This window comes from Hemicordylus capensis, chromosome 2 (assembly GCF_027244095.1).
Source record: "Hemicordylus capensis ecotype Gifberg chromosome 2, rHemCap1.1.pri, whole genome shotgun sequence".
NCBI lineage: Eukaryota > Metazoa > Chordata > Lepidosauria > Squamata > Cordylidae > Hemicordylus > Hemicordylus capensis.
Genome location: NC_069658.1, coordinates 110000782 through 110016953, shown reverse-complemented (window position 1 = coordinate 110016953; position 16172 = coordinate 110000782). Strand labels below are relative to the sequence as shown.

The following is a 16172-nucleotide window of genomic DNA, read 5'->3' as shown; positions in this document are numbered from 1 at the left end:
AAACTTGCTGTCTAGAGGATGAGAAAAGGACAGAGGCCGTTGTCCACACGTCATACTCTGCAATAGAAAGTGGAGCTTTACTAAGTATTAAATAATCAAGCTGTATGCATCTTAATAAACGCAAGGGCTTAATGCAGTGATTAATGATTATATTGATTAATTAAGAGACTTACCAGTGGAATAAACCAGATCTGAATCCATTGGTAGAGGCAAAAGTGAAACTGCAGATTTATACTATATTTATACTACCATTCCAGTGATAGGGTCAGAGTATGTTCCTGTGAAATATAAAGGACAATATCCCCAGCACACAAAAAATACCCAACAGGTATCCTAGGTAATTTTAACCTGTTTCCTCCTGCTTGAACAGGACTTCATCAGGAGAAGTGAGCTGAATACATAATAACACATGTATCATTTTAATATATCCTACAGCGTCTGCCAGATGTTTTCACTCCCCTTTGAAAAAAGTTAACGTAATTTGTTGAAGGTACCTAGGATACCTGTTGGGTTTTTTTTTTGGACAAGGAGCATCTATCAGAAGGAGCAACATTTGTACATGGAGCTACCTTCAGAATAAGAACTTGCAAAGATAAAAGATCTGGAAGAATTGTGAGTAATAATTGGAGCAACAACTTGAACACAGAACCAGCAAGAGAAAAGAGAAAAGATCTGGAAGGACTATATGTCTACATGTAATAGGACCATGGGCATAATTGACCTTCAGCTACACTTTTTTGTGGTCTAGAACACAGATAATTTCTTTAGCAATTTGTGTGTTTCATTTATGTAAGTTGTGTGTGTGAATAGACTCTTATACACGGTATATATACCATCCTGTATATGTTTTTGTTCTCTGGCCCGTGTATCCTCAATTCTTTCATTCAGTTTTCAGAATGGGTAGCCCATCCAGAAACTTGAGATGTGATGGATTTTGTTCTCAGAAACATACATTTGGGGTACACACCTGGATTAAGACTTGGAACAAGTAGTCAATAAACGTCTCCAAAATCAGATGCATCAGCAGACCCCAGTACTGGCACCTCTTCATCTTGGACAACCATAGTTTTGATTGCATCTGAACTTTACAGGACCCTTCATGAGGCAGATATTTTTGATGGTAATAGTGACTGATCATAGTAGTAACCACTTCTGAGATGTCTGGAAGTGAACCTAGTGAGTTTAGCAGCCTCCTGTGAAAAATCTCTGACAGACCTTTGACACCCAGGAACTGCCCAGTTTTAGTCACAGATAATAGATCAAATTTTTCAAAGCCAGGAATCTTAAGAGTTAGAGCAAAAATGAAATTGAACATATTCAGCTTACTCTGACAGCGGAGTAAGCACCTTCAGAGAAAGGAAGAAAAAGATAACTGAGGGGAGTTTGGAGGTATTAATCTGGAGTATTTGGAGGTTTGGAGCTATATTTACGTTATTTTGAAATATAGGACCCTATCCCAAACTACTACAGGTGTGAATCCAGATCAGCTATTGATGGAAGAAAGACTTTACTAGACTTCATGTATTCCAATGTGGAGTGTGGAAGAAACAGGCCCTTCAAAAGCATGACAATGATTATCATGTTAGGGAAAGAGACTTAGGGAGACAGGATCAGATGTACACCAAAAAGTTTAGTACTGGGTGACCCCCATGGATTCTGGTTAGAATCCAAAAACAATTCAGACCTTTATCTTTTAAAATGTATTTAAATGGTGGACAAATTGTCATGAGGCATAACTACTCTTTGCCTATACAAACCAATATGCTGATCCTTGAGCCACTGCCTGAAATGAATGGGTAACCAGATCAACAGTTTATGTTGATTTGGTTGATCTGGGTAACCAGATCAACAGTTTATGTTGATTTGGTGCTTATAATGTTACTGACTTATCAAGAACTTGTAACAGGACCATCCTCAAGATCGCCTAGCCAGGAATTTAGAGATGGGAAGGTGTCTTTTATACTAGAGAAGAATGTAATCTCTGATGAATGCTGTTATCCAATGAGATGATAAAGAACTTTTCATTATATGAAGAACTGTGTTCAAATGGTAAATTAAAAGGAGAAGGACGTAGTAGCATGACCATTAAAGAGTTAAATCTTAGAATTCTCTATTATGGGCTGGAGTTGAACCACCCTTGAACTTTCCTTTCTTGATCCTTTCAGTTTCTAAGTAGTAAATTCTGCAGAGCAATAAAGAACCATGATTGATATAAAAATGAGAAATTATTTCTTTAAGTTTAGCTATTTATCCATTGTGAACTGAAGCAAGCAGGAAAGTCTGGGTTCCATTTTAATCTCCTGCTTTAAAATATGCGACAATACAGTTTGCTTCATTACCCTTTTTCTTAAAAACCATGGCTGAGAATCTTTCTTGTAATATAATCAGAATGGATTAAATGAAACATGCAGGTGAAAGAGTAGATCTACATCAATATTTCCATCTAATTCTTCAAGAATAACTCTTTTGGTCCCTTCTCATGGGAAATTTAAACTGGATTAAAAACAACACCACCACAACCTATAGAAGTTCCTGGGTAAAACCACCCAGAAAATTACAAGCTGTTCTTTGATGCATATGGTGTATTTGGTGTATTAACAGATGCATAATAAAAATAATTAAGATTAACATCAATAATTCAAAATTCAGTTTGAAAGAAATACAGGTTTTTAAACTGACATAGGACATTTGATTTCAGAATACCAATTTTGTTAAGTTATTCCAGCAACATCTCATGTTACCAGTACACATCCCATTACCAGTATTCATTACTGCTATCCGTTTTTGCAGGAGGATTACTATGGAATATCTAGCATGAAAATGTATTTCAAAGCATATCATTACAATTTTAAAGTATCAATATTTGATGTGGTGTTATCATGGAGTTAATGTTAATTTCTTCAGTGACCTTTTGTTGATATTCAGAAAGAAATCTTTCGGGCCTGTTTTTTAAAAGAGGAGATCAGTCAGATTTGTACATCATGGAACTATAGCTCACTATAACTTCGTTTTTCAATTTACATACAGACTATCAGTCCCTTTTACTTGTTCAGTGTGTGAGAGGAAGCAACAAAGAATGAGGAAGATGCAGACACCTCCAGGCCAGAGCCAGTTATTTGATGTGCATATTGTTGCTGTATACTTCACATGCTATTCTCTTTCTGTTGCTTTGCTGAACTGGAAAACTTACCATATCAGGGAGTGGGGATGGACAGAAGATTTGATTTCCCACCTCTAGTGTTACCCTACTTACGTTGCATCATTTTACCTCCTATTGCCCTTTGAACTTGCATTGAAAAACTCTGGTTGTGAGTTTCATAGCATCCTTTTGCTAAATACAGTGCTGTGACAGGGGTTTATTTCCCTTCCTTTTAGTTATGGATATAATTGAATAAAGGGAGATAGGGTGTGTGTGTCTCCAAATATTTTCACTGCACTCCCTCATGCAATATTTCCCCTTTGGCGATGTGTACCTCCCCTTGTGAAAGATGAAAAGGTATAAAAATGTTCGGGAGATAATTGATGTCTGGAGAAGAGGGGCACATTCCCATTGCCAAACGCCCTCATCAGCTTACATGTAGTTGCAAGTTAGGGCAGTGTGGAAAGACACCAGTCACATCCAGATGTGCATTTGAATGGAGGTGGTGATCTATGCTGCATGGGTGTCAAGAAGCAGTAATAGATCAAAGAAACTGTGACTGACATCCTCATTAACCTCATGTTGAAGTGCTGCATGCAAGTGCCTCCACAATGTCCTTGGTGGGGGTGGGGCGCTTTTAGCTGATCTCTCTTCCCTGACCCTCAGGGACATATTTATGGGTGTTAAAGAGTGCTTCTGATGGAAGGAGAGATCAGCAAAAATCTTCCCCTGCCCACACAGTGGAATTCTGGATTACTAAATGTTGTGGAGCCACTTTGCACACAGAGCCTTCACATGGTTAGTGTGGATGTCAGCCAGTAGCTGCAGATAGCATGAAAAATGTGTAAAAGAAAGGTAGGGTTTTTTACATAAACCTTTGTGCATTTTTGAAATGTCAGCTTTTGCATCGAAAATGAGACTTAGCAAAAATTCAGTGCATGCGTATACATAAGGCTGATGGGGTTACATAATGCTGTAATATTAGTTTGTGACTTTCAATTATTTTAATGTAAAAATTAAATACCAAACTTTTCCAGCTCCTTTCACATTCGTAAAATAGTTCTCCAGTGTTTATACGGTGTTTTTTTAATTGTCTGTCATCTGTGTTTATTTTCCCCAAATAAAATAGGAATGTAGAACTTTGTACTGAGTCATTTAGTAAAATTTAGACATTATTTTACTTTTCTGAAAAATCCATCGTGTGTAATCCTGGACATTTACCACTATATAGTTAAGGTTTCTTGTTTGCATAAGATTAATCAAGTTAGTTCACTTTTCAGATAAATATGTTTTCTCTTTCTGGGGAGAAAAAATTTTGGTGTACTTGAAAGGAAATTACAGGCTTTTATTTTCTGTATTGAATTAAGAACCTGTAACATCATTTAGTGTAGACGCTGAAGTGTATGTAGTGTAACAAGGCTTTACAAACTCTAGTGTTTAGAATAGCAAATTAGTTGCTGATGAAAGTGCTTGCTAAAAATAGTTACTATTAAGATGGCATATTTGCACTCTGTGATTTGCTAAGTAATTGATGGATCAGATTGTTAAACCATTCATTCTGGTATGTAAGACACAGAAGACAGAAGGATCCCTACTGTGCATCTTGAGCGTATTAAATAACCCTGAACAAGTTTTGCAAAGACCATTGGGGGAGTGAAATTTTGTAATAAAACGTAGTCTAAACACTATTGCTTAAATTGAAGAAATGCTAATCTTGTCACAATCAGCAGCTGGGCTAGTGCAATATTCTTTTCCTCTCTTCGGGGTTAATTAGTCTTCTTTCAAAATGTGTCCTATTTATCTGTAGATTCACATGATTCAGCTAGTGCTGGTCGTACAATGCAGACCCATTAACAGGCGGGTGTGTCCAACTGCTTAATTAGCCAGAATAAAAAGGTCCTTTGTCAAACAAGCATCTGTTGCTGGTGACACACCTGACAGTCACATTAGACAAGGATGGCTAGACTGAAGTTGGGCACGTCTCTCCTGCAGTTATATACAGTTCGTTTGCATATGGGCAGCATTATTATAAAACAGTAGGAGTTTATTTAGCTTTACAGAATAGATTAATTTGACTGCCTTTGTTGTGAGATAAGCAAATATCACTTGAAAAGAGCACTGTAAAAGAAGGTACTAACAATTACTTCAAAGCAAGGCATCAGCAGCAGTTGCTGCATGAAACAAGCACATGAACAATGTTGATTGTGCCACACTCTTATTTATAGATTCTACAGTACTTCCTGTATGCAAAGTACCTTGCAATCATTATTCTCAAACAACCTATGAGGCAGGACTTAAATACTGCCATTTCACAGATGAGGAAAGAATGAAGTGACATACTGTAATTAAAATAATATTCAAGTAAATAGTAATTCACTTATTTAAAATACATGACTTTCTTTTCTTGCTGGGTAACATTCAGGTTTGAGAAATGCAAATTCAAAGCTTTTCCACAGATTTCTACTTTGGATGGGGGGGTGGGAGGGTTTGTTGAACATCATTTGCTTTACTTTGGGCTCTATTTTTAGTAGTGGGAGAGTGCCTGTTTAAGCCTCAGTTGCAATGTATTAAATATTGGGTCATACTACCTTTCCCATCACATGCTTCTAATGGAACTTAAAATTTAATCCCTAAAAGCTGCCACTGCCTTTACTGTTTCTGTTGTCAAATGTGTTAGATTAAAAAGATGTACTACTTTTACACTACAAGAACAAAATTGGGACCACTGCCGTCCTATAAAATCATTATGTAGAAATTGGCAGTTTTTCCTTAGTTGCATTAAGCCATAAAAGTACAAATACAGTCATACTTCATCCACTTTATTATTAGTTCAGATAACATGTCTGCCTTGTCTTTAATTTACATTAAGGAGAAAACCATTATTTTTCTAATTTTTTTTTTTTTAATGATGAATTGATAGAAGCAAATTTAGTAAATGTGGAGGGGGAAACCTTGCCTGGGAATAACGTGATAGCAACACTTAAGTGCTTGTGATCTAATTGTAGTCTTACAATATTTAACATTAAATATTTTTACTTATGGTACAGGCAAACCTTGTTATACACAGATTTGATATCCGTGGATTCATGTATCTGCGGTCGGGAAAAAGACATCTGACTTCAGCATACGTGGGGAGGAGCCGACCTCGCATATCCGCAGGTCAGAGGTGGCTGGAAATGCCTGCAGAGGTCATTTCCGGTCACCGTTTTGTTTCTCAGAGCCACAAAATGGCTCCCCCCCTTTTTAAAGGTAAAATGGCAATTTTGGGCCGATTTTCAGGCATTCCGGGGGCACAGTGCAATGTGGAGCAGCAAAAGTGTTGTTTTTTCTAGTGACCCATAAGTGTAATGAACAGATAAGCTATTTTCATCTGTGATGAGATGAAAAGAATCTGAGTCTTCCTTTTTGGAAATCAAGATAGCAGGCATTGACATTTTTCTTTACAGTATAAAGTATGTTTTTAAGTAACACAATCATTCCTTCTGATATCAAACTTGAATGGACCTATGCCGGTCAGTCTGGAAGTAAAATGGGGCCACCTAAAAATAAAGTAGTGGTTTCTGAATACGTGGGATATGCAGGTAAACAGAATAATAACTATTTTTCAATTAAACAAACTATGCCCAACAAGAATCTGTGTTCCATGGTTTCTAGGGCATGCAGAATGTTGCAAATGTTAGTTCAGATTTTTTAAAAGGGAAACTGGCTAGGAGAATTGACCTACTTGAGCCCTAACTATGTGTAGTAACCTGGAGTGAGGGATTGGTATATGCACATCATGGGGTTAAATCTCCCTCCCTTCTAAAGTCCCTTCCAACTCTTCAAATTCTGTGATTCTATATGGCATGTTTTGAGGAAGGAGGAAACAAAAAAAGATACCTTTTCTCTTTCCTGTTCACTAGAAAGATCCCTGCCCCCATTATCTAGCAATAAAATGCTCAGGTTTGGGGCTAGAAGACTTTCAGCACTATATAGCACAGCGAGAGTATTTTTCAAGAGGGTGAGAAAATGAAAATGTGCTTTAAGTAGAGCTCCAGCCACATGGAACAGGAATCCTGCTCTGCAAGCCCAAATTGCTTTCAAGGTTCCCTGTCTATTCTGCCCTGTAAAAGGGTGGGGACTTATTTATTTCTGTAATAATGTGTTTTTCTCCTGCTTTTAAAAATTATATATAAAATTTATAGTATTTTCAAAACTGTTACATTGCAATATTTTGTTGTGGGTTACTACTTGTGGGGGTTCCTTCAGAATTATAGAATGGGTCTGCAAATGTGGATTTTCCTATGCCTCTCAGTTTGGTAGCAAAGTAGGCCAACCTAAAATAAGGAAGTGACATATACATACTTTGGTGACTTCTTCTAAAGCTAAAAGGATCTGGGGATGGGGCGCGGGATGTAATTAAGGTTGAAAGAAAAGCTCTTCTTTGATCCTAACTTCCAAGAGCATACTAAGCTATGAAGGAAGCAGAGTCCATAGCATATTAACATGTACTGTCAGGAGAATGAAATTACGGTCTGGAAATGTGTACAGGTGACCCTTGTTATCCAGGGCCCCAGCACCCGTGATTTTGTATATCCGTGGTCTAGCAATGGAAACCTGACCTTGTCTATCCACGGTTCCTGGGTGTCTGGAAATGACTTCCAATGTCATTTCCAACCACCTTTTTCTAGGACGGAGCCATTTTGTGGCTTGTTCTTTTAAAAGTGCGTGGGAGTGATTTCTGCAGTTTTTTTGCGGGGAATTGGCAGTTTGGGGTGGTGCATCGCTGGACACCTGGAGAACATGGTACGGTACTTTATTTTACTTACTTCTGCCTTCTTCATGCTTTTTTAGCCCTTTTTCAAACCTCTAGGAACCTAAACCTCCAATTCCCATTGACTCAAGGTCTTGTTCTCCGCAGTTTTTTGTCCGAAGTTGTAGCCCCGAACAGAATCCCCGTTCTCATAATGAGGACCACCTATGCTGAAACTTCTCTGACACCAATTTCCTATCTAAAATTTCCCATACACCATGGGAGGGGAATGAAAATATACTCTGCCCATCATGCACCACATCACTCGGATTCAGAGCTAAATGAATATCTTCCTATTAATTTAGCACTGTAGAGAAATTGTGTTTTAGCTCTTGAGGTTCAGAAGTTACTCATCTAGCCCCAGGGCTTAGCAGCCATATTTAGGGATGTGCCCGAACCGGTCCGGAGGCCATTTTAGAGGCCTCCGAACTGGTTCGGGTGTGGCCCAGTTCGGCGCTGAGGGGGTCTTGCTTTAAGGGCGGCGGAGTTGTACTCACCCCTCCTGCCACTTTCCTCCCTCCGGCACTCTGTTTTTCTACAAAGTTTGGGGCGTGGCAGTATTCCGCCCTTGCCCCCGTCGTTTGCTGGAAATAGCGGAAGTACCCACTGCGCATGTGCCCGCGTGTCCACCATGCACGTCACACGTCAATCTCAAAAAATAATCTCAAAAGATAAAAGCAATAAAATATTTAAATTTAAAATTTCAGTTAAAAGCCTGGGGGGAAAGGCTCTTGAGATTCTTCCTAAAAGGAAGCAGAGGAGGAGATCAGTGTTCTCTCTAACAGGGGTTCCCAGATGTTGTTGACAACAACTCCCATAATCCCCAACCAGGGTGGATTTGATTTAAATCAAACTGATTTAAATCACGATTTAAATCACTAGCAGGGTGGATAAAAATAAAAAAAATCCGATTTAAATAAAAAAAATTGGATTTTTTAAATTTAAATCGGATTTTTGATTTAAATTGGATTTTTTTGATTTAAATCGGATTTTTTTGATTTTTATCCACCCTGCTAGTGATTTAAATCGTGATTTAAATCAGTTTGATTTAAATCAAATCCACCCTGTCCCCAACCAAAGAGCATTGCAGCTAGGGATGCTGGGAGTTGTAGTTAACTACATCTGGGAATCCCTGTTAGAGGGAATAGTGAAGGAGATGCTCTTATTTCAAGAGGGAGCATATTCCAGAGCGTATTCCAGCCACAGAAAAGGCCTGGTCATGAGTCACCAGCAAATGAGCTGGCAGCAATCATAACCAGACCTCTCCAGGTGATCTTAATAGGCAACAGGATTCATGACAGAGAAGGTGCTCTCTTAAGTATCCTGGACCCAAGCCGCTAAGGGCTTTATATGTAATAACCAGCTCTTTGCATTTCATTCAGAAATATATAGGCACCCAGCACATGTAACAGCTGCTTCTGTTGCTGCAGCTGGTCAGGGCACCTGCATCAGCTTCTGGCAGGGAATAGGGTTTCAAGGCTTACTCTTTGTTCCTGGGGGTGTTTCCACCAGCCAGAGCCACGTTGTCGGCTGTTGCATGGCAATTGAGCCATGCCATTTCCTGACCTCAGGTATGACAGAGGCAAGTCGTGGCTGAGGATGCTGTGGTCATCAGTTCAGCATTCCTCAGTGCTGCACACTGGAGCTGACTTATGGATTGGATTCTTAATGTGTTTGAGTGCTTTGCCCTTTGTGTCTGCCAGTTGCTTTCTTCTGCAAACTACAAACTCATGTATTAGACGACTAAGTTATTCTGCTTGAATTGTGTTCCGTAGACAGCCATTTCCCATTGTTTTCCAAAGAGATTCTTTTCTTTTCTTGAAAGGTGATATAATTTCTGAAACTAATTTTATGTGTGCCATCTAAAATTCTTCAACTGAATAGGGATGTGCATGAACCTGTTTGGAGGCCCTTTTACGGGCCTCCGAACAGGTTCGAACACTGGGCAGTTTGAAGTGTTCAACGGCAGGCGGGGGATAAACTTTTAGGGCAGGGGAGGGTGCAACACGCCCCCACCCCGTGTTTCCCCCACTGACACTCGCTGAGAAACCAGTCTAGCAGGATGGCAGCATACCTCCCTGCTGCCACATCCGCTCCTAAGACCGGAAGTGACAGGAAGTAGTGAGTGTTCACGTCACACTTGCTCGCGCACACATCTGGTGCACATGCCTGACGTGCATGTGCTACTTCCTGTCACTTCCGGTCTGAGGAGCAGGCGGGGTGGCAGGGAGGTACACTGTCACCCCCATGGACCAGTTTTTCAGTAAGCGATGGTGGGGAAAATGTGGCGGGGGTGGGAGTAAGTACACCCTTCCCTACTGTTAAAGTTACTCCCACCCGCCATCAAACAGGCCCCTGCCAGTTCCGTGCACATCCCTAGTAAAGAATGTGAAGAAAAGAAATAATTGCCTTTTTTCTGTTTTAAATGTGTTTATTTGAGAAACAAAATGAAGGCAATCAGTTTAAGCACATTATTTATTTGCCATGAATCTTATTCTAAATTAACTTGCTAGTAAATTTAACCGTTATATCTGCCAGTCAGCTTTTCTAGAAATAAAATTGAACTAGCTGACCCTGCACAGAGCATCTGTGCGGTAGTGCACTTAGCTTTTGGTCTCCCATCAGGAGACTTTGCTTGGCCTTTCCTCCCCCCACCCCACTTGCTGCTTGGCCCTGTGCGTTCCCCCCATGTGCTCACCTGTTATTCCTGTTTGGCTTAGTCTTAGTGCTTTTGCCCCTCACACTTCCTCACTTGGGCCCCCCACCCCTTCCTCCCTCTCTGTGCTGCAGATAGTAGTTCTGCTTGGCCCCAGTGTGGGCCATCCTGACATGCTGGCAGCAGGACAGGCGGAGAGGAGGGCTGCCCACCACCCTCTCTGAGGTGCCCTCTCTGCCACCTGGTACCTGTTCTCCGTGTTCCTCCCCTCGCTTATTCACACTCACCATTGGTCGCTGTAGAGAAGGTGCCATCTTGTACCATTTGCTCCCACCAACCCCCTCACTCGGCCAAGCTCCGACACCTCCTTCCATTGTCCAAGGTTCAGATCCTCCTCTACTTTCACCACCACGAGCTCCCACAGCCACCGAAGCCTCCCATCCTCCTCGCTGCCACCAGCTCCCTCAATTGGGCCATCGCCTCCTGCCACCCGCATGGCTGCACTGCCAGCCCAAACTGCTTCCTCCCCCAGTTTGTCAAGCCTCCGTCGATGGCGGCAGCTCCCTCAGTCGTTCACCGCCTCCTCTCACCGGCTGGCCAATCGCCTCCTGCCGGGCACGCCACTCCACCTGCCGCCCAAACTGCTCACCTCCTCACACAAAGCCGATTTCTCTGGCTGGCCAACCACCTCCTGCCACGCGTGTGGCTCCACCACCCACCCAAACTGTTTGCTTCTCACATGTCCAGAACTCTTGCGAGAGTTCTGCCACGCATGTGATTTCCGATGGAATGGCACGTCTAAGAGAAATAAGTATATAGATTTGTGGCCAACCCAGTCCAATGCCAATTTCCCATCTCCATGTAATTGATGAAGAATAATTTTACTGTGGGGTAGATGTTTGCTGCCTTATTTACCTTTCTGGGGAGGAAAAAGAATGGAAGTAGTAAAAAGAGAAAGATTCTCTGTACAGAAAAATCTGAGCTAAACAGTAACGTGAGGAAGAAATCTAAGGACGAATATATGAAGATAATATGTAAAAATTGTATACTTATAAGAGCATGTAACCTACATGTTACAAAGTTTGGACAATGTTATGTTGTATTTTGAAGTGGAAAGTACAAAAGGAAGAAAAAACAGAGTGCTTCACAATTAATAATGTTTATTAATGGGTGCTTCACAAGAAGGAAATGAGGCGAAATGCCAAATGTTAATACGAAAAGTATTCAGGACGTATGGATTTGCTAAAGAAAAAGCATTTTTTTAAAGCGTTCTTGAAGGAATGCCTTCTCCCACATAGACCTGCCCATCAGTTAAGATCTGTAGGGAAGGCCTTCTTGGTAGTGCCACTACTGTCAGCAGTTAAAGGGGGTAGGCAGAGGCGTAACTATAGGGGGGGCAGGGGGGGCACGTGCCCCGGGCGCCATCTTTTCTGGTCACATGGGGGGCGCCATCATGACCAAATTTTTATTATTATTTTTTAAATTTTGTGTTAATACAAATGTTTCCTGCTCAGTGCAGCAGTGCTGCAGCAGTCAAGGGAGCGCGTCGGTGCCCCCTTCCCCACGAGCAGTCCCTTCCGCGCCGCCTGCGCCCCCCCGCATTGCTTTGCTGGCACCTGGCGGACAGTCAGTGGCCTGGCTTGGCAGCGGCGGCGGGCGCCTGTGAGGAAAAACCTAAGTATAATGTAGTATGGCGGGGGGGCGCGTTGGGGGGGGGCGACATTTCAGTGCTTGCCCCGGGCGCCGTTTTCCCTAGTTACGCCTCTGGGGGTAGGGGCATGTGGGAGGGCTTTCTCTGTGGTGGCCCCTGGCTTGTGGAATGCACTCTCCTCTGAGGTGTGCCAAGCTCCGACATTGTTTACATTCAGGAGAATGGTGAAGACACACCTCTTTACCCTGGCCTTTGATTAGTAATGAAGTGGTTCTTCCTCCTGTATTTTTTTACTGTATTTTTTATTTTACGATGTTGGATTTTAAATATGTTTTATATTGGTTTTATTGTAACCCACTCTGAGACCTTTGGGTATAGGATGGGCTAGAGATGTAAATAAATAAATAAATAAATAAATAGGATGGGCTAGAGATGTGAATGAATGATTGAATGAATGTGGGAACACAATACTAGAAGAAGAGAATGGGAAGAGAAAAAATGGTGCATGATGTAATGTAGCAAGAAATGGATAGCATATATAAAATGCCAAAACCATTCAGTACTATGAAGAAGTAATAGTTTATCCTATTTTAGTTAGGGAAGATAATAGGGAGTCAGGGGAGTGAACCATAGAGAAACGGTATCATGGTCAAAGTATTCTGTTACATGGAAAATCTAGGCAGCAGTGTTCTGAACGAAGGCTTTAAGGTTGGGAAGCACCAGGAATAAAATCCTACAGTACTGCAAAAGAGTCCCAAAGCTTGAATCAGTGCCCCATATGTGAGCTTTGTTTTGTTTGTTTTTAGAAAGAAAAATATATTTAAACATTTGGCAGTATAATTTATTGAATAAGAAAAATAAAGACGAATTAGAAGATAGCATACTGACAATATATGATCAGAGGGACAGGGACAGGGGCATAGCCAACATTGTGCGAATGGGTTCAAAGAACCTGGGCGGAGGGAGAGAAAGGGGAATAGATGTGTTCAGGCAGCAAACCTGAAATCGGCAAGCACTTGCTCGGGGCTTCTGGTAGCCCGAGCGGGGGGGGGGTTTCATTTGGGGCACACACCATGCGCGTGACATCACGCGCATGGGACGTCAGCAGAGGAGCCACCGGGCAGGGCTGGACCCAGGCTGCCACTCAGCTGGCTCTGCACCTGAACAGGGAAGCAAATTATGAATATTGAGAGGGGAGTTTGGAGATAAAATAATACACACAATCATCCATTTTATATGAACAAGCGCAGCCTATCATTGGGAAATTCATACAGAAGTTGCCAAGACACAGACTGACATCCAGACTAATGCAGTGCTGGCTCTACAAGAGGAAGCCATTTTCATCTATCTCCCCTTCCCTCTGAAGCCCGGTTGCCAGACCTTCAGGGACACATTTTAGGGAGACCCAGTGGGCTTCAGAGGGAAGAGGAGATGGATACCCCCCCACCGCCCAGTGCCAGCATTGCATTAATCTGGATTAGTCAAAGAGTTGTAAAACTCTTTGACTTGTAAAAAGTCAAAGTTGTAAAAACTAATTTTGTTTTCGGTGCCAAGTTGCTAGAAGCAGGTATTTAAAGAACACACACAAAGCAAATGGTACTTTGGCTGTGATGGCATATTGTATGGAAGGAGATTAAAGAAAACATGCTCCTGTAAGAAAGCAGCCTTATAGCTTAATATTTATCATGCAAAACAATTTAACTTGCATATTTTAAAATTTTATACAGAAACGACAATGCAGACGTCAGAGACTGGGTCAGACACAGGCTCGACGGTGACTTTACAGACTTCTGTAGCTAGCCAAGCAGCAGTGCCCACCCAGGTGGTACAACAGTTACCAGTGCAACAACAGGTATGTGATTGTTTGGATAAAAAATGATAAAACATGATTGCACATTTTGTGCAATACCAATCCAATATTCCTAAAGAGAGATGACAAAAAAGTTCTGCCTTTAAAATTTTTGCTCAGATTAAAAGAGCTACATACGGTAGCATTATAACATTTATGTAGTGGTTGCTCAGTTTTCACCTCCTTTTTCATTCAGTCATGTTATTTGCCACATGGATATGGAGAAACCAGATGGGTATACACAAACCCTTTTAGCCTTACTGTTTAGCTCTACCATTTAGACTCTACCACCTACCACCACTAGGTTACCTGACTGAGACCAACAGCAGGGTAGAGCAATATGTACAGTCTTCATAACACAGGCCTGTGGAAATAAGGTGTGGGAGGAAAGGGTTAAGCACTTTCTCTCAAATTGCTCTTCAGTTTTCAGTCTTCAAAGTAGCCCCATGTGGGTTGCTGCACTGGGCTGCTAGGTAGCAAAACAAAAAATCACAGCTGAATATATGAAGTTGCCTTACCCCAAGTACTTTGATTCAGGTAATTTATTTAGCCCAGTAATTTCTGAGACTGTGATGAGCTATTGCCAGCCAGTGTAGAGGTCTTTCCTGTTATCTGAGATTCTGGTGATGCCAGATTAAACCTGGGACCTTTTTTGTGAAAAGCATGTGCTCTTAACACTGAACTATAGTCTCTTCATTTGTTTTGACCCAAAGTCTAGAAAGAAAAATGGGAGTTTGTGCATAGTGCAGACCGATATTAAACAGGACTGTGATATGAATGAGTGTGTATCACTCAACCTAATCTAACAGTCAGGAGATCTAAGGCTAGATAGAGCAGAACCTGTGCTTTGAGACTAAAAGAAAGCTCTGTGTCATTTCTCTCAAGTCAGCTTCTAGTCAGGTTACTTTATATTGTATAAAGTGAAATTTTTTCAGGCTGAATAAATTGTATATTCAGACCAAGTAATTGTATATGTTATTTAGATAAAAAATCATAATAATCTAATTTTGAAGATGAGCCAAAGAGATGGTTTGCTTTTAATCCCTTTAATTGGAGTCAGAGTTTAAACAAAAGCCAATTTGGGCATATAAAATTTTCACATTTTGACCTCAATCATTTTATATAAATATGTTCTAAGAATAAAAACATATGTATTGTTCATGTGGTGATTAGTGCAATTATTTCAGATTAATAAACTCTCTTCAGATTAATAAATTCTCAGTTTGTGTTCTCTGCTTGCTTTATTCAAAAGTGCTCTAATTAAGATATTTCCCCCCAAAACTTGGTTTATAAGTTTGAATTAATCTTAAGCTAGTCTGATCTTTGTTTTGTTCTATGAATACATTGCTCTGAAGTTGTAATTCTCTTGTGCAGTGTTTCGTTTTTATAATTCAAGATGGCTTCTATTTTTACACTGAATGTTTTTATTCACGTTTGTTTTTGTTGACAAACATCCTGTATCAGTATGCTGTATAAATTAATACTCCATTTGTTATTTTGAGGCAGCAGTTTTTACTCATGTGTGTAATTTGTTTTGGTATTCTTTTCTACTGTAAATAACAATGAAATTAATGACTAATAAAGAACAGTGTTCAAGAAGTCTTGCTGCAAATACAGTATTATAATAGATTTTGCATCTTCCTCTCCTCTTGCAAACAGGCACAGAGAAGGGGAGGCAGTTTTTAAACAGTGAATTTTATAATAAATGTGCAAACTAAATTTCAATATAGTATCTCATTAATCAAAGAATATCATGTTAGAGAATGTTAAATCTTTCCTTACTGCCTTGGAAACAGGAGTCAGGTAGAGATCAAGCTTGATTTGAACTTGAAATGTAGGATGGTATGCTGACCTTGCCCACCAGCTTGCATTCTGATATTTTGAGTTGGAGGGTAATATTGGTGTTTGTCTTTGTTTTTCCTTTTGGAAACAGATGCAGATGCTGAGCTGGGGTCTTGATGCAAAGAATGGCTTCCTACATAAGCGTTTTAACTTCCGTTCTTATATTTCAGTTTAAGAGAGAGAGAGAAGCACTGTCTTACAGTATATTGCAGTGACAGGGGCCATCTTTCCTGGCCTTCATAA

At 40.6% G+C, this 16172-nt stretch overlaps 1 protein-coding gene across 5 annotated transcripts in view; it reads left to right on the top strand.

Moving 5' to 3' along the window:
* The window catches only part of RFX3 (regulatory factor X3), a 306542-nt gene that overhangs the window by 110955 nt on the left and 179415 nt on the right, over positions 1-16172 (top strand). For all 5 annotated transcript variants that reach the window (XM_053292401.1, XM_053292402.1, XM_053292400.1 and 2 more), the window contains one exon: positions 13966-14090. In XM_053292401.1, the coding sequence (XP_053148376.1) occupies positions 13974-14090 (117 nt within the window). In that variant the 5' untranslated portion in view covers positions 13966-13973. The remainder of the gene's footprint in view (positions 1-13965; positions 14091-16172) is intronic.